This window comes from Dendropsophus ebraccatus, chromosome 6 (genome assembly GCF_027789765.1).
Source record: "Dendropsophus ebraccatus isolate aDenEbr1 chromosome 6, aDenEbr1.pat, whole genome shotgun sequence".
Classification (NCBI taxonomy): domain Eukaryota; kingdom Metazoa; phylum Chordata; class Amphibia; order Anura; family Hylidae; genus Dendropsophus; species Dendropsophus ebraccatus.
Genome location: NC_091459.1, coordinates 85,747,223 through 85,773,736, shown reverse-complemented (window position 1 = coordinate 85,773,736; position 26,514 = coordinate 85,747,223). Strand labels below are relative to the sequence as shown.

The following is a 26,514-nucleotide window of genomic DNA, read 5'->3' as shown; positions in this document are numbered from 1 at the left end:
GCATAAGTATTTAAAAGGCGAAAATACAGTGTAGGTTCCACTTCTAGTTTTGGCTCACAAATACTGATGTGAAATACTGCTGAGTAAAAATCGGCTTAAGGGTATATTCACACGAACGGGCTCGCAGCGAGATTCTCGCTGCGAGCCCAGCAGGTCCCACACACTATATACTCGCTGCGGTCTAAAGGACCGCAGCGAGTATGTAATTCTGCCGCCCTTAACCCCTTCTGCTCCCGCCGGCTCCCCCGCTGTAAGCATACATTACCTGTCCTTGCTGCACGGGTCCGGCGTCCTGCTCTCCCGTCCGGCCAATCAGTGGCTGCGGCTGGGCAACACACTAATTGGCCAGACGGGAGAGCAGGACGCCGGGACCCCGTGCAGCAAGGACAGGTAATGTATGCTTACAGCGGGGGAGCCAGGCGGGAGCAGAAGGGGTTAAGGGCGGCAGAATGACATACTCGCTGCGGTCGTTTAGACCGCAGCGAGTATATAGTGTGTGGGAACTGCCAGGAGCTGCCGGGCTCGCAGCGAGAATCTCGCTGCGAGCCCGTTCGTGTGAATATACCCTTAGGGTGCCTTCACGCCTACCGTATCGCAGCAGAAAATCCGCTGCGGATCCGCAGCTGATTTAACTAATTGAATGAACACAGCATTAAAGGAGAAGTCCGGCGAAAATTATTTTTTTATATGTTATTACTTATGGAAAGTTATACAATTTTCTAATGTACATTAATTATGGGAAATGCTCATATACTGCTATTTCCCTTAATTTAGTGTATCAGGAAGTGTTAGAATTATCTCTGAAGCAGTGACGTCACGACCAACGGTGTAATTCCTATGGAGTGTCCAGCAGGGGGCGCTCTATATATAGAAGTCAATGAGTACCATTGACTTCTATATATAGTGCGCCCCTGCTGGACACTCTAGGAATTACAGTGTATGTAATGTAATGTAATGTACTGTACTGTTGTGACTTTATGAATACATTTATGGAATACTTTGGGGAGCAAGTGTCCTTGCTCCCCAAAGTATCCCATAAATGTATTCAATGAATACATTTGCAGGGCACCGAGCAGGGAGGGAGAGAGGTGCTATCTACCTCCCCCCTCCCTGCTCGGTGCTGGGAACATATACAAAGTACTACTCCCCCATTATCTGCAGATAATGGGGGAGTAGTACCTGTGCTATCTATCACCGCCGCTCACACAGGGGCTGCTATTCATCGCACCGCTGATTCCCCGCCGCTCCTAACTAGCCGCCCGCTCGCTCGCTCGCCCCGTTCCTGGCCGCCGCTCTCTGCTCATGCCGGCCGCGTCAGCCCGTCCCCACCCCGGCCGGGAGCACGGCGCTTCCTGGTGTCCCCGGCCGGGGTGGGGGCGGGCTGACGCGGCCGGCATGAGCAGAGAGCGGCGGCCAGGAACGGGGCGGGCGAGCGAGCGGGCGGCTAGTTAGGAGCGGCGCGGGCGGCGGGGAATCAGCGGGGCGATCGTAAGTTTGATGCCGGGAGGAGGAGGGGGAGCGGCGGGGGGGCATGAATAGCAGCCCCTGTGTGAGCGGCGGCGATAGGGATAGCACAGGTACTACTCCCCCATTATCTGCAGATAATGGGGGAGTAGTACTTTGTATATGTTCCCAGCACCGAGCAAGGAGGGGGGAGGTAGATGGCACCTCTCTCCCTCCCTGCTCGGTGCCCTGCAAATGTATTCATTGAATACATTTATGGGATACTTTGGGGAGCAAGGACACTTGCTCCCCAAAGTATTCCATAAATGTATTCATAAAGTCACAACAGTACAGTGCATTACATTACATTACATACACTGTAATTCCTATGGAGTGTCCAGCAGGGGCGCACTATATATAGAAGTCAATGGTACTCATTGACTTCTATATATAGAGCGCCCCCTGCTGGACACTCCATAGGAATTACACCGTTGGTCGTGACGTCACTGCTTCAGAGATAATTCTAACACTTCCTGATACACTAAATTAAGGGAAATAGCCCTATATGAGCAATTCCCATAATTAATGTACATTAGAAAATTGTATAACTTTCCATAAGTAATAACATATAAAAAAATAATTTTCGCCGGACTTGTCCTTTAAATACGCACTGTCAAATCCGCTGCGGATCCACAACAGATTTGTAAGTGCGGATGTAGTGCTGTGTTCATTCATTTAGTTAAATCCGCTGCGGATCCGCAGCGGATTTTCTACTGCGATACGGTAGGTGTGAAGGCACCCTTAAGGGGTATTTCCACAATTTAAAGTTAACTAGGTGATCAGTGATTTGACCATTGTCTGGGGATAACTATATTGTGAGAATACCCCTTTAGATTCCATTTCATTGTGTTCCCCACAATTTCTCATTAAAGGGCAATTAAAAGCAAATTTTCCTATATGGGTTCAGGCTGGCAGAAAAACAGATAGTAAAAATGCCTTGATTCCCTGCTGTGTTCATTGTGGCTCTTACCTTGAGACACACCAAACGGATTACTGCTATGGTGGGGGATAAGTTCAGGCGAGTATAACTTTTTTTTTTCCAGTCTGAGCCCAAACACTGAAAATTTGTGGCACTGAACTACCCCTTTAAAGGGGTTATCCAGTGCTACAAAAACATTGCAACTTTCTTTCAGAGACAGCACCGCTCTTGTCTCCAGTTCAGATGTGGTTTGCAATTAAGCTCTATTCACTTCAATAGGACTGAGTAGCAAAACCCCATCCAAACTGAAGACAAAAGTCAGGCTGTCTCTGGAAGAAAGTGGCCATGGTTTTTCTAACGCTGGATAGCCCCTTTAAGAAGAGAGGTGTAGGCTTTACATGTGCTACCATGTGGTGCCTATTCTCTCATAGACAATATGTCATACACCATATGATGGTACATGCCATGAGTTGTTTTCCCATGGGTGTCATATAATTCAGCAACAATAAGTTAGTCTTTTTAGATGTATCAAGTCAAAAGTATATGGCGATATATAAAACTGTGGACTTCTATAACTGCTGTATATTTAAAACATAGGAGTGTCCATGACACCTTCACATACAGCATCTTCATAAAGTTTTGCTACATTTGAAGTAACTTAAAGAGATGTGTGAGCAAGATGCTTAGTGATCCCCTCGCCCAGTATTTTGGGCTGGTGCTCATAGATATATACACATTACCACCTAACTCTGTGCAACACTGAGCAATTTCCTGCAGTCAAAATCCCTCGTAATTGCCCACGGGGGAAGCCATATACAGCCCAATTCTTGCCGAGTTGTCACAACAGGGCGCTGCCTACTGAATCTGAATGAAGCTGCAAGATGCAAGCGTGAATCCTGGTTGTGAGCAACTCCTGCTGTAATAGCGTCTACTCGCTGACAGCTCTCCAGGACTCATATATGAAGTGCCAATGTTACTGTAGCATGAAATATTTCCACAGTATTCTCTGAAGCATGCTAATAGCGGTGTTCACATACTATTTATAGGCCTGAGAGGCATAGATTAAAGATGTTCACAAAGCAGCCACACAAAGTGTATATAGACGCAGTCCCTGCCAATAGATACATCACTCATCTTCTACCTCCTGTAACCTTATTGATTTTACTTACTGTTCACCCAAATATTAAAGGGGTTCTCCGCTATTACAATGGATTTCACATGGTGCTCTAATAAAGGTATATTACTTGGTGACTTCATTTAAATAAATTACTTGGTAACTTCATTAAAATAAATTTAAGTGCAGTGGTACATTGGTATAAGAGTAACTTGGATTAAGAGCGTTTTGTAAGAAGAGCTCACAGTTTTTTTTCGAAATTCTAACTTGGTTTAAGAGCATTGCTTTGGTATAAGAGCTCCCTGTACTGGGTGGGAGGGGGAGGGTCATGGCCTGCTCAGAGTGGTCTACAGCACTGTACCATGGAAGTCTCCCTCACCTTCCAAATCATGGCAGATCCACTTCAGGCTGGGGCTTGCATCAGGGGACAGGACTCTGAAGGTAATCTCTTTATAGCTGTAACCCCTTTCTCCCCGGACAGAGAGCGCTGCATGTATGTGCCCACATCTGTCCTGCTCATTTCTTCATGCTCTCTGCAGTCTCTGTCAGTCCTTGTGTTTCCCATCCTCTCCATTCCTGCTATAATGTGCCTGCACTCACACTCAGCTATACACACTGCTGCTATAATGTGTCTGCACTTTGGATAGCTGTTTTAAATCCAAGATCTGTCCTGGAGTCCGTTCGGCAGGTGATGCAGTTATTGTCCAAAAAAACACTTTTAAACTTGCAGCCCCGTGCCCAACAGGCATGGCTTACAATATCTGTGCCCTAACTTTGCACCACCCCTCCTTCCCTCCTCCCCATCCTCTTCATCATAAGGTATGCCAGTGGAACATTTTCTCCATGCTGAACATTGCACAGGTGCCTTAAGGATCCAGCCCATGTGCCATGCTCACACAGGTGGGGAATAGGAAACAATCTGCCTGGAGCATTCCTAATGATGAGGAGGGAGGGGAGGAGGGACATAGAGGGTGTGCCAGCCTAATGCAAACACAATCTAGGACACGCCTAATGGGCACGGGCTGCAAGTTTAAAAGTCGTTTTTTAAGGACAATAATTCCATCACCTGCCGAACGGAACCCAGGACAGATCTTGGATTAAAAGCAGCTATCTGAAGGTACAAGAGGTTTGGGGGGGTTAAATTGTGGGTACAGAGTAACTTTAAGTTTCTGTCACTGTCCTTCTGCACAGCTCTGTGATTCTCACTTCCTGAGTGGTCCATGGACCCCTTCCCCATTGCTGTCATGTGACCACACAGACCTCTGACAGCAGCCCTGCTTCTCAATTCTAGCCTGTTGTACTACACTACTGCATTATGGGGATCTGAATCTCCATTCTCTATCTACAAACTGCTGTTGTATTTCCAGGTTTATGCACTTACTATACATTATACTCCACGTGCTGATTGCTATACTGTACAGTAACTTATAATATCACATATTCTGCTGTTTCTGAATGTTTGTTTCATCTGTTTTACGTTATTCAGAATAAAAAAATCATTGTTCTTGGGGTGTGGAACCAGTTATCTGCATTTCTATGATTTCTTATGGGAAAATTTGCTTTGGTTTAAGAGTGGATTTGGATTACAAGCACAGTCCCGGAATGAATTATGCTCGTAATCCAAGGCACCACTGTATTATATATATTATATATACTTCAGTTGGAGTAGAGGCAGAAGTAAAGGGCATCATAACAATCCAAGGGGGGAGGCTGCCCTTCATACAGTACAAAGGGGGGATGGACCCTGCTCTGTATCTGTACGGCAGGGCTGGATCAGAGCAAGGGATTGGGAACTGCAGAGCTTAGCTAGCCCTTCAGGTCCTGACACATACGTTGGTGGCAGCAGAGGAGTCCATGCCGCCAATGGAAGTATGTATTATACGTAATATAACATTACTAAAGCAATGTATTATTAAAAAAAATAAACAACACTTTTTTTAAATTCTCCTGAGCAACCAGCCGTCTCTAGCACCACACAGGCCATGAGAAAGCTAGGGGGCGCCGGTAGCAGTACAACCTACCTATTCCTCTGTCTGGACCTCGTTCAGCACCCCCACCCCTTGATTTCACTCAGCTCCCAATCATCCCCCCACCCCCTGATCTCACTCAGCTCCCAATCATCCCCCCACCCCCTGATCTCACTCAGCTCCCAATTGCCCCCACATCTTACTTAGCTCACGATTACCCACACACCCCTGATCTCACTCAGCTTCCGATCCCCCCCCCGATGTCCCTCAGCTCCCAAATGCCCCATCTCCTGATCACCCCCCAATCTCAATCAGCTCCCAATCACCCCCCACACCCCAAACTGACTCAGCTCCTGCTCGCCCCCCAGCCATGTTGTCACTCAACTCCCAATTACCCCACTATCTCCCTGAGCTCCTTATCACCCCTCAATCTCACCTAGCTCCCGATTACCACCCCACCCCCAATCTCACTCAGCTCCTAATCGCCTCCCCATCTCACTCAGCTCCTGATCACCCCCACCTACTGATCTCACTCAGCTCCTGATCACCCCCACCTACTGATCTCACTCAGCTCCTGATCACCCCCAGCTACTGATCTCACTCAGCTCCTGATCACCCCCACCTACTGATCTCACTCAGCTCCTGATCACCCCCACCTACTGATCTCACTCAGCTCCTGATCACCCCCAGCTACTGATCTCACTCAGCTCCTGATCACCCCCACCTACTGATCTCACTCAGCTCCTAATCGTCACCCCACCCCCCGATCTCACTCAGCTCCCAATTGCCCCCACCTACTGATCTCACTCAGCTCCTGATCACCCCCACCTACTGATCTCACTCAGCTCCTGATCACCCCCACCTACTGATCTCACTCAGCTCCTGATCACCCCCACCTACTGATCTCACTCAGCTCCTGATCACCCCCACCTACTGATCTCACTCAGCTCCTAATCGTCACCCCACCCCCCGATCTCACTCAGCTCCCAATTGCCCCCCACCTACTGATCTCACTCAGCTCTCAATCGCCACCCCACCCCCCGATCTCACCCAATTGCCCCCCCCCCCCCATCCCATCTCCTTATTTTTAGCTGGGTTCACATGTAGGATTTTTAGCCAAAACTAGGAATGAAACCAGTACAGAGAAGAATGTGCCCTGTCATGCGTTTAGACCCACTCCTGGTTTTAGCTAAAAATACTGTGTGAACCCGCACTTAGACTGCTGCCAGACACCTCTTTTAGGGTATATGCACACAGAGCAATTCTAGTGGAAAACTCTGCAGAATCTACCGCTCCTTCCCACTTCCCTCTCCATTGACTCCATTCTATGGTTGGGCGGATTCCGCTGTCAGCCCAAAGAATTGACATGTCATTTCTTTGGGTGGACAATGGAATCTGCTGCCCGACCACATAATGGAGCCTATGTGACGGTCGGAACTTTAAGTGGGAGTACGGGGGAGCTAGTGGTGGATTCTGCTTGGAGATTTTTGCGAGAATTACTCCGTGTGCATATACGACTGGACAGCTATAATCCAACATGCCTAACCCTACTTTCCTCTGACATCTATAGTGGGGAAAACTAGGAGCCCCCATACACATTAGGCCCTGTCCCCATCATGTTCTAAGGCTTCTCTGTCACTCTGCATCAGCTAGGTATCCTGCCACACAGAGCCATACACATCAATAGCCCACACTACTATGTATACTATTACACATACTCTACTACTGTTGGTCTATTCTCTATCACAACTTTTTATTGTTATTGTATATAATGACATGGCCGCGGTATATGCCGGCGCTATACAATTACGGTTAGTACAGGTCAGGGTCGCGTGTGAGGGTGATGGGGATGCAGGGGCGGCGGTGACGGCTGCCGGAGCTCGGATATCCGCGCCGTGTGCTGCTAGGAGCCGGGGCCGGCCGCTTGTCACGCATTTGCGTGCTAGTTCCGCTGCCGGCTGCACACCGCGTGCACATAGCGTGCGGCTCCTCCGCTGCCCTTTGAGCCGTTTTTCCTGTGCAGGGGGGAGGGGCGGGGCCCGGCAGCAGGTGACAGGGGGTGGGGCCGGGCGCTGAGTGGGCGGCACCGGGCTGGCCGTCACGCGATGCGTGTGTGCGGGGTAACCGCCGGGCTGCACGAAGCGGACAGTGTGCACGACATCCCGACATGTGTCCGGTGTACTGAGAGCCCCCAGCGGCAGCACTCTGCTAGGACATGCTGGGAGTTGTAGTGGTACAACAGCTGGAGGCCAGGGGTAGCAGAGCCCCATGTGACCGCTGCCCGGGAGGAGGCTCATGCATGGCCCCGGGCACCTGACATGGCTGGGAGCCCGGGAGCGTGCGATCCGCCAGATGTCTGCAATAAACCTGTGTGATACAGAGGTCACGGGTGGGATCATAGGGACCATATCATAGGAGCAGTGTGTAGTCACGTTAGCAGTTTCAAAGATCAGATCGTAATAAAATAAACTGCATTGGTAACAGTAGCCAGTGAGTGTCTGCCGCACAGTCTGCACGGGGTCTTATATCAGCTTCCCTTCTGTAGACCCCTGCACATAACACTCTGCATATAGACATGCTAATGGCGATTATTCCTATTATATATTATATTATTATAAACTATTATAATTATTATTATTATAACAAATTAAAAAAAACTCGCCACATGGAGACTCTTCAGTAGTTTCCTACAGACTTTAAAAAATTAAAACCCTGTGTGAATCTGACCTTAGTATTTTGGTCAGTTTTTTATATCAGTGCTGTCCCTTTAAAAACCTTTGCCATGTCCTAGAGATGTGTGACACGTTTAGATGGAACGATTGTGGGCGCTCAGACCCCTGCCATCATTAGGTATTATAGCTTTACTTTACAGCTGGCTGCCTACTCCGTCTCCCATTATAAGTCTAGGGAGCCCTTCTCCTGCAGTGAGACAGGAGGTGAAGCACTAAGCTGAGCACTTCTGTTGCCTCTGTCTAGTAATGGTGGCGATGGGAGCACCCAGATTCCACTCATCAGAGCTCTTCACACACCTCTAGGGTTTTCTTTTTTTTTTCCTTAAAGTGTCACTGTCGTGAATTTTTTTTTTTCAGAAATCAATAGTCCAGGCGATTTTAAGAAACTTTGTAATTGGGTTTATTAGCCGAAAAATGCATTTTTATCATGAAAAAGCAGTTTGAAGCTCTCCCCCCTGTCTTCATTGTTCTCCTATGGAGAGAGCTAAAGAAAAGACCAAAACAGGACAACAAAGAGTTAATCTACAAATCCCTCACGGGATATCTCCTGTGACAGTCACCAGTGACCTGTCTGAGCTCGGATTACAGCTGTCACCCAGCTCCGTGCCTGTAATCCTCTGTTATCTGCTTTCTGCTGCCGGCTAACTCCCTCCTTCCTCCTCCCCCCTCCCCTCTCCCTAGAGCAGACAGGGTACGTCTCCTGCAACAAGTCACAATTTTCAGATTTTTCAGAGTGGATGAAAAAGAGGAAGGAGGGGGGGACCTGGGAAAAGGCTTTTTACATGCAGATAATGGCAGATTTGGCTAATAAACCCAATTACAAAGTTTCTTAAAATCGCCTGGACTATTGATTTCTGCAAAAAAAAAAAATACGACAGTGACTCTTTAAGTAAAAGGAAGACTTAAAGCGGTTGTCTAGGAAAATATCACTTTTCCCCTATCCACACCTCTGACCTCTGTCCCCCCCGCCGATCTCTGTATCGGGCACCGCTGACTCTGTTATGAGTAGAGCAGCGAGTACGGCACAAGACCCTTGGCTCTATTCATTCCTATGGAGCGACGGAAAGAGCCAAGTACACCGGAAGAGCGCTGTACTCGGCTCCATAGGAATGAATAGAGCCGCAGGTAGCGTGCCGTACCCACGTCTCTATTAACAATGTAACCCACGTGTAAGGGTGGCTTCACACCACGTTTCGGCTGTACAATGGTAAAGAGCAGAGTCTCAGCAAAAAAACACATGGTGGTGTATAGTGTGGCATATAAGCAGCGGGGGCATTAGTTTCAAGACTGATAAACTGAACGTACTCTACTAGTGACCATGGAAGGAAATTATCGTTGATGTATGCAAGTAGTTTGCTTTTTTAGACTTTTTAGCAGATTAATGTCGTGCTAACCACTTTAAGCCCCTATTACACAGGGCGACTAGAGGAGCAAACGAGCGATGTCAGTGCGGCGGCAGCGAGCGGGTTGGTACGGGGGGGGGGGGGCTGCCCGGGTGATTATCGAACCCCGAACGATTATCGGCCTTTATAGGGCCTTTAGAGAAAGATTTAGTGGTGTAAATCATTCCTGAATTCTCTGTCAATTCATAACTGAAATGTGGTGCTGGGGAACCTGTTGGTGTGCCAGATTTATTAGGAAGGGTGAACTTCAAAAAAAAATCCAGAAGATTGACTGCCAGTGACAATTTATTTAAAAGTGTCCCTGTCGTTATAACTATAACAAAATCTAAATCAACAGTAGATGTGATATAAAACAAGTTTGCAATATACATTCATTATTTATGTTGTTGTTATCATGCTCTCAAACAAAGCTGTACTTACCAGAAATCCAGGTCCAGTCTCCTGAAGGCCGATTTTTTGTCACAGCTCAATATGTCCCACAATCACATGACTGCCTTCTCTCTGTGAGCGCTCAGATGGCCTGGGATACACAGCACTTCCTGTTTTCTGACTCTATGAGAAAAAAAAAACTGAATACAGGAAGTGCCGTGTTTTCCATGATAATTTATATCTTGAATAATGAATGTAAATTGCAAACTTACTTTATATCACATCTTCTGGTGAAAGTTATAATGACAGTGACAGTTTAAAGCCACTTTGCTCAGTGAAATTTTTTTTACTACCTAGTCGTGCCGGCACGTACATCCCGATGGCGTGGTCCATTTTTTTTAACCACTGCCTAGTTCCTGCCATCTGTGCCGGTTTCTGCTATGCAATTCAGCCCAGCATATAAAATGCAATCTTAGTAAATTCCCTGCTGTTATTTGGTTTAGTTTCTACAGAGATATCTTTCGGTTGTTAGTGGGACTGAGAAGCATAGCCTAGCATACACCGGGGGTCTGATTGCAGATTTGGGTCCTGATATTTAAACAGTTTCTACATAGTAATATTTATAACGCTGACAGAAAACAAAGGATGCTTCCTTCTCCTAGCAACTGTTGGCTCCTTCCCAGACAAGCAAAACTTTTCCAAATGATGCTTGTTGCCTAGGGAAAACCGTACACACGGAGCCTAAGTAATACAAGTGTTTCCAAGCTCACCCTAGTGCAGCACATGGCGACACTATTTACACTGTAACTTTACACATTTTCAGAACCAGAGGCTCACATGGAAACAGCGACAGTTTGCTTCCCCCATTGTTCTCTTCGCTCTGAAGCCAACATATGAGATATAAAACTATGGATGACAACCAGAAACAGAGAGAGTTTATTATTTCATATCCACCAGAGTTTGTTGTGTTTTTGAGAGAAAGAATAGCCCAGTCTGCAGGGATATTCTTGTCAAAAAATTTGAAACCTCAAGAGAAATCTAATAGAGCCCCAAATGTCAGGGTCCATTTACACAGAAAGATTATCTGCCAAAGATTTCAAGCCAAAGCCAGGAGTGGAGAGAAAAGAGGAGAAATCTCAGGCTTTCCTTTATGACCTGATTTCTGTTTAACCCCTTAACGACATAGGGCGTATATTTACGCCCTGATGCCGTTAAGGACGTTCAGAGCGGGGCCGCGCGGCGACCCCGCTCTGAACCGCCGCGGTCCTGGGTGCCGCTTGTAGCCGGGACCGCAGGTATTAGCAGGCACGGTCCGATCGCCGTGCCCGCTAATACAGTAATGAGATGCAGCTGTCAAACATGACAGCTGCATCCGATTACCAGACGCAGCATCATCCCTGATGTCTAGTGGGGAGATCGCTCCTCCGGGATGTTATCCCGGAGGAGCGATCTCCGTAACTGAAGCCGGCCGGGGACCGCTCCAAGATGGCGCCGTCCCCGGCTCGGCACTCGTTTACTTCCGGCTGCAGCAGCCGGAAGTAAACGAGTGCCTATCTCATGAATCTCTGCAGCATATCTATGCTGCAGAGATCTCAATGAGAGATCAAAGCACTTATACTAGAAGTCCCCCAGGGGGGCTTCTAGTATAAGTGTAAAAGTTAAAAAAAAAATATTGTTATTAGTAAAAATCCCCTCCCCTAATAAAAGTCAGAATCACCCCCCTTTTCCCAGGTTATAAATAAAAGTAAATAAATAAATAAACATGTTTGGTATCGCCGCACACGTAATCGCCCGAACTATTCATTAATCACATTCCCGATCTCGCACGGTAAACGGCGTCAGCGCAAAAAAATCCCAAAGTGCAAAATTGCGCATTTTTGGTCGCATCAAATCCAGAAAAATTGTAATACAAAAAGCCGTATATGCGCAATCAGGGTACCGATAGAAAGAACACATCATGGCGCAAAAAATGACACCTGACACAGCCCCATAGACCAAAGGATAAAAGCGCTATAAGCCTGGGAACGGAGCAGTTTTCAAGTGACGTATATTTGTTGACAATGGTTTGAATTTTTTACAGGCCATCAGATACAATATAAGTTATACATGTTATATATCGTTTTAATCGTAACGACTTGAGGAACATATATAACAAGTCAGTTTTACCCCAGGACGAATGGCGTAAAAACACATTTCCCCCAAATAAACAAAATGCGTTTTGTTTTTTTCAATTTCACCACACATTTATTTTTTTTCTGGATTCGCAGTGTACTTTATGCAAAAATTCAGCCTGTCATTGCAAAGTACAATTAGTGACGCAAAAAATAAGGGCTCATGTGGGTTTCTAAGTGGAAAAATGCAAGTGCTATGGCCTTTTAAGCACAAGGAGGAAAAAACAAAAACGCAAAAAATCAAAATTGGCTCTGTCCTTAAGGGGTTATAGTCTGTTTCTGGCTTTGGCTTCAAATCTTTGGCAGATAATCTGTCAGATAATCTTTCTGTGTAAATGAACCATAAGAGCTCTACTAGATGGCCTGACGTTCATTGTAATCAAGTGCCAATCTACCTTAGGCTGCATTCCCACGTTCCGTGATCCTGACGGATCACGGACGTGGAATGCATGTATCGGAGTCCCCCCGCGCCTAGACAGCATTTGTAATTAGATGCTGGGAGCGGGGGAGACTGTATTCATGTAGTAACAGCACCGCGCGGCTGATTCATTACAGCGCGGCGCTTATGAATACAGTCTCCCCCGCTCCCAGCATCTAATTACAGATGCTGTCCGGGCGCGGGGGGACTCCGGTTCATGTATTCCACGTCCGTGATCCGTCAGGATCACGGAACGTGGGAATGCAGCCTAAGGGTGCCTTTACATAGAGAGATGTATCTTACAGATTTTTGAAGATTTGAGAAGAGTAGAATCCTCAGTCTTTCCTTTATGACCTGTTCTCTGTTTATAGCCTGTTTCTGGCTTTGGCTTTAAAAATCTGTCAGATAAATCTCTCTGTGTTAAGGCAGCCTTACAGAGCCTATTACAAGGCTTGGGTATGGTGTGTGTGTGTGGGGGGGGGGGGGGGGAGCTGCATGAGCAATCTCCCCAGCCGCATCTGTTCTGTTACACAAGGAGATATGCATCCGATGAGCAATGGCTTTTTGACAGGTCACCACGACTCAGTCAGCTAATGAATGAGCTAATTGAGCTAATGTATTTGCAGCATCTGTATCTTTTATCCAACCAAATTGCTTCAAATGGTAATAATGTCACTCTTAGGTAGGTTGGCGCCACTTTTAGATATCTGCCCCCCAGTAGGTAGCCAAGTGTAACTGGGAGGTAGATGGGTACTGCCAGTAGATAGTTGTCCCCTGTAGGTATATGCAACCAGTAGGTAGTTAGGTGCATCTCCGACTAGGTTGCTGCGTCCCAGTAGGTATTTGTCTCCAATAGGTACCTCACCCAGAAGGTAGTTTCCCTCAATAAGTAACCAGGTGCTGTCCATAGGGAGATATCTATCCCTGTAGGTAGATATCTTCCCTCAGTAGGTATACATCCCACAGTAAGTAGATAAGTGCTTTCCCCAGTAGGTTAACATGTTCCTCCCTGAAGGTAGGTGCCCCCTAGTAAGTAGTTGTCCCCCGCCCCAGTAATAAGATATGTTGACCAAGTTTTCAGTGTTCACTCAGTAGGTATATGCCAGTAAGTAAATATGTACATTTAGGTAGGTGTAAGTAGTAGTTGTTCCTCTGTAGGTAGGGCGCAAACACGATGAATAAAGTCAGGTCCTACTACCGGACCTCCTGCAAGAGATGGGGCCCCTCAGTAGGCGACCTAGGTGGGTGCTTACCCTGCCTACCCTTGTCCCTGCCCTAGTGGACAGTATATAGGCAGTTATGCTTTGGACTAATTTCTGCGCCTTTCTTTGTGTGCTCACTAGACCCATGAACAGGTAGGAGAAAGTGCTGTGTACAGTGCTGCTCAACCAGGACTGAAGCATGAAGTGTTTTTAGATTGTGTTTTTAGATTGTGCTGATCTGATGAAGAGTTCAGCATCATTTCAGTATCTGTTATCATTTACCACATCTACAGATGGAAACACCTACTACCCTTCCCATGATTTAAGCCCTCTGTGCACTGCTTTTCTCCCTTGGAACTAATGGTATGATCTGGCAACATTGAAACATCTACTTTGCACATTATTTCATGGCTCCATGCACTGCTTCTCTCTGTTGTATCTAATGGTATAGTCTGGCTCCATTGAAACTCTACAATCTACTACACTGCTTAAAGAGCTTCAGCCATCAGAGTTTGCTTGATGCTTACACTAATGTTGTACCTCGTCAGCACAACACAATCAGGTGAGCGGCTTACCCCCCACCCCCCTTCTATTGGTACCTGGTAATGCCCTGTGGTCAGCTCTGCCTTTTTATACTACTTCCATTTCTATAAAATGTATAAGAATTTCTCCCGATTCTTGGCCAGCATTCCAGCCTGTAGCACGGAACAGGGAAAGTTTCTCTTTATGACTTCAATTGGCTAACTTGAAAGGGTACATCTCTGTCCAGGCAGACAAGCAGCAGCGGAAAGACAGTCTGCTCTCATTAAAGGAAGTTCAGGGAGAAATACACTTCAAACCTTAGAAGATTACACGTTTTGCAATCTCATTAAAAATAAGCAGAGATGTCACAAAGTCTTAACAGCAATACGATTTGACGTCAAAACAATAGCCCATAATCCTGGCAATGGCCTCTACGGTAACCTCATTAATTGCACAAGACAACAGCTTGAAACCATGAAGACACGTGGCCGCTTATCACATCTGTAAAATATGAGTGGTTGAGGGCACGGAGAGTGCAGCTCACAATAGCAATAATAAAAGCCTGAGACATGACATGTAGAAGAATGACATATACAGTGCAAAGTGAAAGGTGTGGCGCCTAATAAGACTGCACATCATAATTATACACATTCTTCCCTGACATTTGATGACTTTAATAATTTCATTTGTATTACAAATTAATATCTGACACTATTTAGTGAAGTTCAGACACATTTCTAGTGAACTAAGCTAAGAGTAGAGAATATCAGTACTCCTGCATGACTGCTACTTTAAAGTGAATACACCACCAGGGACATATCGCTTTGGTTTTTTTACATTAACAGACTGGCACCGGCACAGGGATGCTGGTAATGTGGTCCTTTTTTTGAACTGCCGCCCAGTTTCTGTGCATGGTGCTGGTCTATTGCCTTGCACCGGCCCGCTCAGAAACACTGGGGCCAGTGTAACAGTCTCCCCTCTGTGACATGACTCTATTGATTCTAGTGGAGCCATGTCACAGAGGGTAGGGCTTACGGTGCCCCGCGGTGCTCGGTAATAGACCAGTGCCATGCGCGGGAACCGGACAGCAGTTCAAAAATAGGATCACGGCACTGGCATCCTCGCTTCGGTCTGTTCATGTAAAAAAGACACAAAGCAATGTACCTGTTGGTACACTGTTGGTAGTTGTCCATGTTTGTCACTTTTTGTCCTCCAGTAGGAGAGCCAGTGACTAGCTATCCTGAAGCATGACCACCACCTCTGGTAACTCTTATTGAAGAGAACCTGACTGTATTTGATTTTGCAACAGTGGAATTGAAGCATTATATGCTTTGCCTTAAAAGAGTACCCTGGAGACAAAAATATATATTTTTAATACATTACATTACATTGTAATTTTACTTTACTAAGGATAATTGTTGCACATTTATGCTTTCATTGACTGGCAGCAGTAAGAGGCCGGAGCAGCGCAGGACCTCTGTATTCTGCCTCCAATCACGCACACACAATAACATGACTTGTCCTGCGTGCATCTGCTGTAAGCAGTGGTGGAGCTAACTTATTGTTTTAAGCTGTATGGGCACAAATACTTACGGGGGACAGATACATACTCCTCTACATACATGTAGAGAGTGGCATCTGACTACTTATAAGGGGGCAACTACTTACAGGGGGCCCCAACTATCTACTAGGGGCCACTGATCTACCTATGATTAGGCACATATCTACATAGAGGGAGACACCTATCTACCTATGGGGTGGTGGCACCTCACTAGCCTCTGGGGGATACACCTATCTATCTATGGGAGAGTGAATACCTACTGAGGCCACCTATCTACCAACCGGAGACTCCTGGTTACCTACAGGGGGGCAAATATCTACTTTGATACTTATCTATCTACTGGGGGATAAATACCTACTGGATGCACATATATACCTATTAGAGGGCATCTATGCACTGGTGGCCCATATTTACCTACTGGGAGGCAGTTGACTATCTACTGTGCCACAATGCTGATGGGGAGACGTCTGCTGACAGCTGTAAGAGAAAGGTCAAGGAAGCCTAGAAATTAGGAGGCCTTAACCCTGAAAGAAGGCTATAGTTGGGACTAGGAGGGGCTGTGTCAGACACCAGTTTGATGGGGAAATTAGGGGCGAGGGAGTGGAGTACACAGCTGCTTCTCCTGGCTTTATCTAGCAATCGGTAGGGGTCTTAGCTATAACCTCTAATGGATACTTTAATGGACATCCAACAACTATCCTAATAAACTTAAAGGCCATGGGTGTTGGGGCACATTTTTATCACTGCTTTGGTTTCCTACAGTGCTAGACTCACTAAGTAATGTAGTCTGCACAGTATATATTCTCTCTATATGCAACACACTATAAAATGCTGGGCCATGGGTGATAGGGCACATTTTTACCACTGCTTTGGGTACCTACAGTGCTGGACTCACTAAGTGATGTAGTCTGCACAGTATATATTCTCTCTACATGCAACACACTAGAAAATGCTGGAAATCAGCAATAAAGCCCGAAATGCCTGTATCCATGTTTTCCAGGCAATACTCCGGGCAGCTGTATTCAAATGCTGATCATTTAGGTAAGAGCTTGAACTTTAGGCAAGTTCACTCATCTCTAAAATTACTTCTTTCCAGTGATGGTTACTGAGGGTACGCACACGTCCCCATCGCAATGAAGGACGTCTGGATGGCAATTAAATGATCAATTACTGCAATTAACCCCTTCAGGACCAGAATCATTTTTATTTTTTTTTGCGCTTTTGTTTTTTCCTCCTTGTGTTTAAAAGGCCATAGCATTAGCATTTTTTCACCTACAGACCCACATGAGCCCCTATTTTTCGCGCCACTAATTGTACTTTGCAATGTCAGGCTTAACTTTTGCATAACGTACGCTGCAAAACTAGACAAAATTAAATGTGTGATAAAATTGAAAAAAAAACAAACATTTTTTTAATTTGGGAAGTTGTTGTATTTAGGCTGTTTGCCCTAGGGTAAAACTGACTTGTTATGCATGTTCCTCAAGTTGTTATGATTACAACGATATGTAACTTGTGTAACTTTTATTTTATTTGATGGACTTTTATTTTATTTGATGGCTTTTAAAAAATTAAAAGCTTTTTATTAAATTAATGTTCCTTTAAAATCGCTCTATTACCAGGCTTATAGCGCTTTTATCCTTTGGTCTTGGGCTGTCCTTTTTTGTGCCATGATTAGTTCTTTCTATCGGTACCTTGATTGCGCATATGCGACGTTTTGATCACTTTTTATTACAATTTTTTGGATTTGATGCGACCAAAAATGTGCAATTTTGCACTTTGGATGACGTACACGGCGATACCAAACATGTTTATTTATTTATTTATTTTTATTTATAAAATGGGGAAAGGGGAGTGATTTAAACTTTTATTAGGGGAGGGTTTTTTTTATTAATAATAAAACTTTTTTTTTTTTTTACACATATACTAGAAGCCCCCCTGCATATGCACACTGATCTCTCTACTGATCTCTACTGCATTGATCTATGAGATAGGAACTCTATTGCTTTCGGCTGCTGCAGCCAAAAACAATAGAATGCAGAGACGGGATCAGCGCCATTACAGCGCAGACCCTGGCCCAGGTCAGATGCGGGGATCGCTCCTCCGCCACCACGTCGTGTGTGTGTGTGTGGGGGGGGGGGGGGGCGATCCTCTCCACTAGATACCAGGGAAGCTGCAAAGGAGCATTTTAAATGCAACTGTCAGCTTTGACAGCTGCATTTAAAAGGTTAATTAGCGGGCACGGCGATCGGACTGTGCCCACTAATTGCCACGGTCCCTGGCTGCAGAGCACCCGGGACAGCAGCGGTTCGGCGACCCCCCTCTAAACTCCTCCACCCGCATGACGACGTACAGTTATGCCCTCATTTGGGAAGGGGTTAAATGATGCATTCACATTGCATTTTCATTGCGTTACTGCATGTGTGAACACAACTTAAGAGGCAAGGGTGAGGCTAAGGGCACAGCATATACGCTGTGAATTTAATGCTGCATTCAAATATACTTAAAAAAAAATAATAATATAAATCAATATAAATACTAGAACACATCATTTAATCGGCATCATATATGTACCATACCCTAACCCTGCTCCTGTTTCAGAAGCAGGCCCTTAGGTGGAGTGAATAGCACCAGAAGAGGAGCCCTACATATTTTATAGTGAATAGATAGTGACTATCTCAATCACCCACATCAGAAGTATGTAGCATGATGCAGTCATCTGCTTTGTCGCCTAACCAAGAGATCAGAAAATCACTGAATGCTTGCATTCTACTTATGTTATATTTAATTGAAAAGTGATACATTCATTGTAAGTGTAAGAAACCATATGTTGCCTTCTGTATAGCTGAGAGTTCACCTGTCCCTACCGAGTCTTTGAGATGACAACACAGGGCATTTGTTTATTGCATTGCAAAATGCTCTTCATATCCATCTGTTCTATTAGGTTTTCTTCTTGGCTGCTTGCTCTACTAACATTCCTTTTTGTATGTGTGTTTGAGCAGGTGCGCAGCATTTATTACTCTATTCAGTGGAGACACTCCAGGAATTTCAAGGAACTCTTCAGCAGAAAAGAAACAAAATTCCTTTTCATTGCATCCTTCCTCATCTTCCTGCATCTCTTCAGGTTTGTCCCACACATACCGAGAGCATGCTGCTGTTTCAACGCAGTAATGGCAATGGAATCATGGTGCCATCAGTTAAAAAATTAACGTGCTGATGAAGGGTTCCTTTTGATGCAATGTCAGTCAAGGTCAGCAGCACAGGACACAAAATTGAAAATGCGCATGCCTCACCAGACTGGACCTCAGGTCTGTGTAGATTCAATCCATGGGCAGAGAGGAAGCATTTAAAGTTGAATTCCAGGCAGACAAATATTTTGCAAAAGTGCTTGGGAGGGGGAGGATAAGAGAAATAACATACACTTACCTCCCCCCCTCCAGCGCTGGTGGCTGCTTACCAATACTCCGCTTACCAATGCTCTGGTCTGAGAGGGGACCTGAGCACGTCTGAGCACAGATCAGGCCTGCTCAGCCAGTCAGTGGCCACCTATGCAGCTTACTGGCTGAGCAGGCCTGACATGTCACGTTCCAGGTCCTCTCTTGTCCCAGGGTACTGGAGCATCGGTAAGCGGGCACCTGCGCTAGAGCCGGAGGCTTAATACATATTATTTTTGCATCTTCCCCAACACTTTTGTAAAAAATCTGCCCGGAATTCTCATTTAGGGTACGTTCATACGTACCATAACCACAGCAGATTTTACACTGCGAGTTCACAGCGAAATCCACTGCAGATACCTGCCCTTTCAATTCAATGGGCTAACATACTCGCAGCGGGATTGTCATCCTGCTGCGAGTATGTCAAACTCTGCGCCATTAACCCCCGCAGCCCGGGAATATACTGTACGGGGTCCCTGCTCCGGCTTGCTTTGGGGGCTCCCGGCATCTTCCGGCGCTCAGCCAATCAGTGCCCTGCCAATCAGTGCACTGCCAATCAGTGTGCTCCCCTGCCGCAGTGCACTGATTGGCTGACCGCCAGGAGCCCCCGAAGCAAGCTGGAGCAGGGACCCAGTGCAGTATGTTCCAGGGCCACAGAGGTTAATGGCACTGAGTTTGACATACTCGCAGTGGGATGACAATCGAGTCATCCCATTAAATTGTATGGGCAGGTATCCGCAGCAATACTCTTACTGGATGATCTGTGCAGAAAGGTTGGTCTAAGAACAGGTCTTGTGTGAATGTGGGTATGATCTCTGATGGGAGGAGTCTACTTTTGCGTCATTTTTCTATACTTGGCTAAACCTTTTTCACAGTATTGTATACGTAAGAACTGCTGCAAAATATGTTAGCACAATTATTATTATTAATATTACATGTATAGGCTGTAACGTGTCCATGGACAGGTTTTTCAGCCAACCAAGCAAATATTCAGCAGACAGATATGCCTAGTGAGATAATACATAGCTGAAGTACTAGCTGTCAGAACTTTGCAGCTGTACATAGCAGTGACCTGCTCAAAGAGTCCATAATCATTACTTGTGTGTGTAAATCAATGATCCTAGACTACAATAGGAGCGTCCTGCCAACCACACAGAGACAACACAATTTCCGCCATCTGGCACTATGGGGTAGAACTATTAAGGCTGCAGCCGGGGCGTACGACAGGGAGGAGGCGCAGATTGGCTCCTTTTTCCTGGCATACTGCTGCTGTATTCCCCACTTGCCTGATGGGAGGCGGGGGAGCGTGGTGAGACGGGAAGGAGGCGTGGCCTACTCTTGTGCCTGCTTTATCAGGATTTACACCTGTAAATTATGATACAAATCTACACTTGCTGGAGGCAGGGGGCGGGCCCCAATTTAAGACCGATGGAAGCAAGTCTTTGTAAATTACGCCCTATGGGGGAGATTTATCAAACATGGTGTAAAGGGAAACTGGCTAAGTTGCCCCTAGCAACCAATCAGATTTCACTTTTCAAATTTTCATTTTCCAAAGAGTCTGTAAGGAATGAAAAGTGGAATCTGATTGGTTGCTAGGGGCAACTGAGCCAGTTTCACTTTACACCATGTTTGATAAATCTCCCCCTATGTGTTCTACGTGACAGGACACATTGGCATGTCACAGGATTGCACATGACGTCTCCTGTCTCTGCTGCAGAGTATCTTCAGGAACAATTACTTTGGGGGTCAGTACTACCTGCAGCACTGTGGGACAGCCATGGGGTCCAGTGTGGCCCTGACCTATGCTAACATCTATATGGCATTTAGGAGAAGTACGTGTATACAGCTGCATCCTGGGGACATGTCTGGTGTTGGTTCTGATATATAAATGATATTTTACTGATTTGGGAAGGCTCTGAACTACAGCTTTACCAGTTCCTAGATGAATTGAATAACGTACATGAGTCTCTTAAATTCACAGTTTTTTTTCTTATACTTATTTACAGTACCTTGACACAATGGTCAGGAGTCTGAGGTTTCAGCTAAGGAGGGGGTTAACCTCTTAAGTCGACACAGCATGGCCTGTGAGTTGCGTTGGTTCCATGTCCAAGGAGCCACAGGGCCTCCCCACTTAGAAGCCCTATCCCTATGCAACTCCAGTGTGAATGTATTTGGCTATCCCTGTCCCACTGTAAGGGCTTATGATGGATGGTTTTAGATTGCTAATATTCTGTATGTATATATATATATATATATATATATATATATATATGGGGCACTGGGGATGTGAGATGGTCTGGGACTCTAAGACTCTAAGGGTCCTATTGCACGGAGCGATTTTTAACGACTAAAGGTCCTATTCCACAGAACGATTCGATTGCGATCGTTGCTATAATTGTTTATTCCTTCTGATCCCAGCAAAACAATGAACAAGGTGCAATTACACTGAACGATTAGTGAAAAAATGCAGAACTTGAGCGAACGAATGTATTTTAGGTCAACATCGATATCAACGATAAACGACATACAAACGATTTTCCAATCCTTGCCTGCAATTACACAGAACGATTATCGTTTAAATTCGAATGATATAATGATTTTTCGATAATCGTCTCATCTAATAGTGCCCTAAGACTTGCAGTCATGACCTGAGACAAGCAATGTGACTGAGGTGCGGGTCCTATAGTGTGGCTATGAATTGTGCAAAAGATTCCAGTAGTGATTCTTTAGTTTAACACTATTCGACCTCTAGTGGTAGGGTTATGTAATTACATGATTGTACTAAGGAGGAGGAGACGCAGCATGTCTTAGTGACGTCTGACACTTCAATGGGTTAGTCACATGACTGCTCGGTTACTATGGTGTTTAGAATGCTTTGCACTGATAAAGCAGTAATGGAGTCATGTAACGCCGGTCACAGCTCTGACTGCACTATTATGCAGGTGTGTATGGTAGTTTCTATTGGTGTATGTTTTTACTTTTGATTTTACAACTTACTATTACAGTAGCTTGACAAAGCCTCTTCCTGAAGTTTCAGTTGCACTTTTTGTACTGTCTTATGGAATAATAAAGATCATGACTTTTAACCCGACCCAGATGCTATATGCATTCCCCTATAAGAAGCTACGGCTCCTTTAACTTGTATGGTGTTTTTTTTTTTTTTTTTTATGCTTTTCTGCTCTTTTACATATACGCAGTCACAGGCAGACAGACATTACCACAGAAGATATACAGACTATACATAGTAGTGGGGATATACTGGAGGTCATGACCAGCTCATTCTCTCAGTGACATTGTAAATAATAACTTTTATTGGGGACTACCCTTTAGATGTGTTTTTCACAACTGTCATGTATAGCACATGGTAAGATTCCAGTCAGGAAATGCTTCCATCTGCTGTGTGGCTGCATATGTGAGCGACATGGATCCAGCAAAGCCTTTTCCCACATCTTTTGTACATTCGGCCATATGCCACATGTATTGTATGGATTGGCAATCAATACAGTATACATAGAAATCTGTGAACCTATACTGTACCTCTGACATTGACACTCCACCTCGGTGATACTGTCATTCAGTATACACACCCCTAAGCATAAAACATACCCCCCCCCCCCCCCCCGACTGTATAATCACACCCATCACCTGTTACTCCTATTGTTAAAGCTAAATTTAGGCCTAATAACTGAATTTGCAGACAAACTCTAACCCTACACATCTCTGGAATAGGAGGGCATAGCAAAAGACTGTAAGGTTTGGAATCAGGGCACCCCAAGCTATTTAATGATAGGAACATATAATTTTTGGTTGGTTACAGGTCCTCCTTAAATGTATGGTGTTCCATTGCATGCATTATCACAGAGATATAGGGAGAATATATTGCAACCACTGGTGCCATAAAGTGCCACATTGAATGTGTCATTACACAAAGCCCAGGTTGGGCCCAGACATTAAATAATTTGCAGTATAAAGCCTATTGTGTGCTATTTGCCACAGATCTCACCTCTTAGAAGATTGCAAAAGGTAAAATCTACAGCATTTCAGTACAGAATGAGTGTGTTATAGATTTAATAATCAGCAACGTACTCAGATTTCCACCCACTTTTTTGTACATCTGGCCTCTCTCTAAGGGGATGTTCACATGTTCACATTAGTCTCCCTGTCATTCAGTGGGGCTAATCCTGAAGGTGCGGCGAACCTTGAAGAAAAGTTCAGGTTGGTCCGAACCAAACCTTAAACATGCCACACTAAAACAGCTAAACAATTGCAGGTATTTAGCTGTTTTAGTGCGGTTTGGCAAGTTCGCTAATCAATATTCAAGGGTTCCTGCTCCCCTGGGATCCCCTACTAATTGCAGCCTCCTGACTGAGACGCGATTGACAGCCTGTTCAGCCAATCACTGGCTACAATGCTGTCCCTCTCAGTGTGTGAATGGCTGAGTGGGCTTGAGGCAGCTGTAGCACACATCAGAGATTCATAGGAGGACACCCGGAGAGCATGGACAGGTAAGCATAGCCCTTTTTTTTTACTACGTGTATTAGAATGTTTGGCCGCTATCTTTACGAACTTATTACAATTCATTTCTATTGGAGTGTGGCTTTTGAACATATTTGCTAGTTTTCTCCTATGTTATGGTTAATCTTCTCCATGGCAAATGGGTTAAATAGGCATTTCTGGCTTTGTCCCTTATAGGCTTCAGTGTCCTGACTTCCAGTTTACAGGGAGAGCGCTGGAGGATGCTGACAAGTCTGCTGTACCCTGGTGCTCTTCTCCTTACTGTATCTTGATAGGTATGTGAGCTCTTAGCTTACAAAAAGGCAGGAAGGAAAGGAATTAAACACAAAACTGTTGGCCTCGTGTGGCCTCTTTTTTCCTATTATTCATGGGAAAATTATATTGTCATGCGGTAACTCTGCCAGATGTCTTCTAAGCTATTTACAAGCATGTAATTCTCACATTAGAATAATACTGTAGTATTCAGGGTATTTTATTTTCTTGCTAAAACATGTTGTAAGCCTACAACCTCTATAATCTACATGCATAAGCATTCACAGTTAGATACTATTTCTTTTTTATTTTAAAGACGTAACTCTGACAGACAGTAAAAATCCTAGTGGGGAGGGGGTGGTGGTAACATAATAATGAAGCTATACCTACCATTCCCCTTTCCCGTGCACCAGCTCACTCTTACTTTCTAGTCTCCCGATTCTCCCAGCATTTCTAAACGAGTCATGACGTTGCAGGACCGGGAGCTACAAGAGGCTGGTGGGGGACCAGGAGCAGTGATGCAGCACTGTGTGGGCACGGGAATGGGTAAGTATAGCTTCTTTATTATGTTCCCAACACCCCTTGCCCACCCTGGATTTTAAATGTTCGCCAGAGTCCTTTTTTAGGTGCTAAATGCAGTATACATTTGTAGCAAAATTTTATTGAATTATGTTTTATTTTGACTCCTTTAAATATGAGAATCAGGCAATGTGGTAGTTGGAACAGAAATGTGCTACATTAACATATGCATTCTTTACAGGTATCTATAGGTTAATATATTATAGACGGTGTGTAAAATTTTCATACATACTCTAAACGTGGCAGTCATCATGAAAAGGCAAGTCACTCTTTGTATATCATAGAGTAGGAGTCACAACATACATTTTCATTATACTGATTGAGCAGACGCTGTCACTATGCCTGTATGACCAGGTGAAGGTGCATGTCTTAATAGACAGTCACCATTCCGTCGTGTCAGTAGATGTCAGAGAAATCTAGTTTATCTCCAATTTTAACCCGTTTAAACGTTTTACTTAAAGGGGTTGGCCACTTTATTGTAAAATAGTTAATTGTACAGTATGGCCCCGTTCACACTGAGCAAGAATGTCGGAATTCCGTGGCGGAGCTCTCCGCCGCGGAATCCCGGCTCGGCGCGCTCCTCCGCTGCTGCCGCTCTTCACTCAAAGAAGTGACATGTAATTTCTTTGAGCGGAGAGGGGAGGAAGCGGACACACGCACCCTCTCCTATATTCAAATCAGGACACTGAGCGCGCCGGGATTCCGACGTTCTTGCTCAGTGTGATCGGGGCCTATAAGTGAGTGTACTCCCTGCCCATACTTACAGCAGCTCCCTGTGTACCTCATAGCGCTATAATTTGACTCCCGTCCTCCAGGCGTCGCTGCCCTGCTACCAAGGATGGTGTAACGTGTGACCATGACCCCCCCAATGTCCTCAACTTTGCCTGTATATGGTTATGGAGGACACTGGGGTGGGACATGTTGACATGCTCCTGCATGCTCAGCTATCTTATGGATAGAATCATCACAGAGCAGGACAGGGAGCTTCTGTCAGTAACTGCAGTGAGTACACTTCCTAAGGCTGGGTTCACACACAGGATATTTCAGTCAGTATTGTGGTCCTTATATCGCAACCAAAACCAGGAGTGGATTGAAAACACAGAACGACTCTGTTCACATAATGTTGAAATTGAGTGGATGGCCGCCATATAACGGCCATCTCAATTTCAACATTATGTGAACAGAGCCTTTCTGTGTTTTCAATCCACTCCTGGTTTTGGTTGCAATATAAGGACCACAATACTGACTGAAATATACGTAGTGTGAACCCAGCCTCATACTGTATACTGAACAATTGTACTATAAAGCAGTGCTTCCCAACCTTTTCCACCTCGGGGCACACCTTGGAAAAAAAATTTCCTCGGGGCACCCCTACTAAATAATGTTCTACAAAATAAGAAAACCGTCATACAGGGACTCACAGGTGACGTCTTCTTTTATCTGAGGAGTCACTTTCCCTTTTCCTCTCCATCCGGCATGATGATTTCTTCCAGCTACTTTTCATCTCTTCAGAACCTGCGAGACAAACAATTTAGGCTCCGCACATTTCTAGCAACTTCCTTTCCTTTCTCCCTCCTGTCGGCTCCCAAAGTAACTGCACTGTTTGGTGTTATGTGCAGTAAAGCGAGTAGGAATGTGGGATGCCCCCTGTATGTAGGATCCCCTTCTGTGCCCCCTGTATGTAGGATCCCCTGCTGTGATGAACTAATAATGCCCCCAGAGGTGCCCCCATAAACTAATAATGCCCCCAGAGGTGCCCCCATGAACTGATAATGCCCCCAGAGGTGGCCCCCATATACTAATAATGCCCCCAGAGGTGCCCTCATGAACTAATAATGCCCCCAGAGGTGCCCCTA

General features: G+C 45.3%; 1 protein-coding gene and 1 long non-coding RNA gene across 5 annotated transcripts in view; one reads left to right on the top strand and one right to left on the bottom strand.

Moving 5' to 3' along the window:
• Nucleotides 1-26,514, bottom strand: part of LOC138795761 (uncharacterized) — an 84,692-nt gene that overhangs the window by 39,102 nt on the left and 19,076 nt on the right. For both annotated transcript variants that reach the window (XR_011363671.1, XR_011363670.1), the window contains exon 2: nucleotides 10,059-10,190. This is a non-coding gene — a long non-coding RNA (uncharacterized lncRNA). The remainder of the gene's footprint in view (nucleotides 1-10,058; nucleotides 10,191-26,514) is intronic.
• Nucleotides 20,038-26,514, top strand: part of LEKR1 (leucine, glutamate and lysine rich 1) — a 122,879-nt gene continuing 116,402 nt past the window's right edge. The window contains exons 1-2 of one of the 3 annotated variants that reach the window (XM_069975295.1): nucleotides 20,038-20,085; nucleotides 24,005-24,102. Coding sequence is in view for 1 of the 3 variants with exons in the window: in XM_069975293.1 (XP_069831394.1) it covers nucleotides 22,207-22,254 (48 nt within the window). In the remaining 2 variants the exon portion in view is untranslated. Of the gene's footprint in view, nucleotides 20,086-22,202; nucleotides 22,255-24,004; nucleotides 24,103-26,514 lie in introns of those variants that run through there. The other 2 variants (XM_069975296.1, XM_069975293.1) reach the window with 2 other exon arrangements.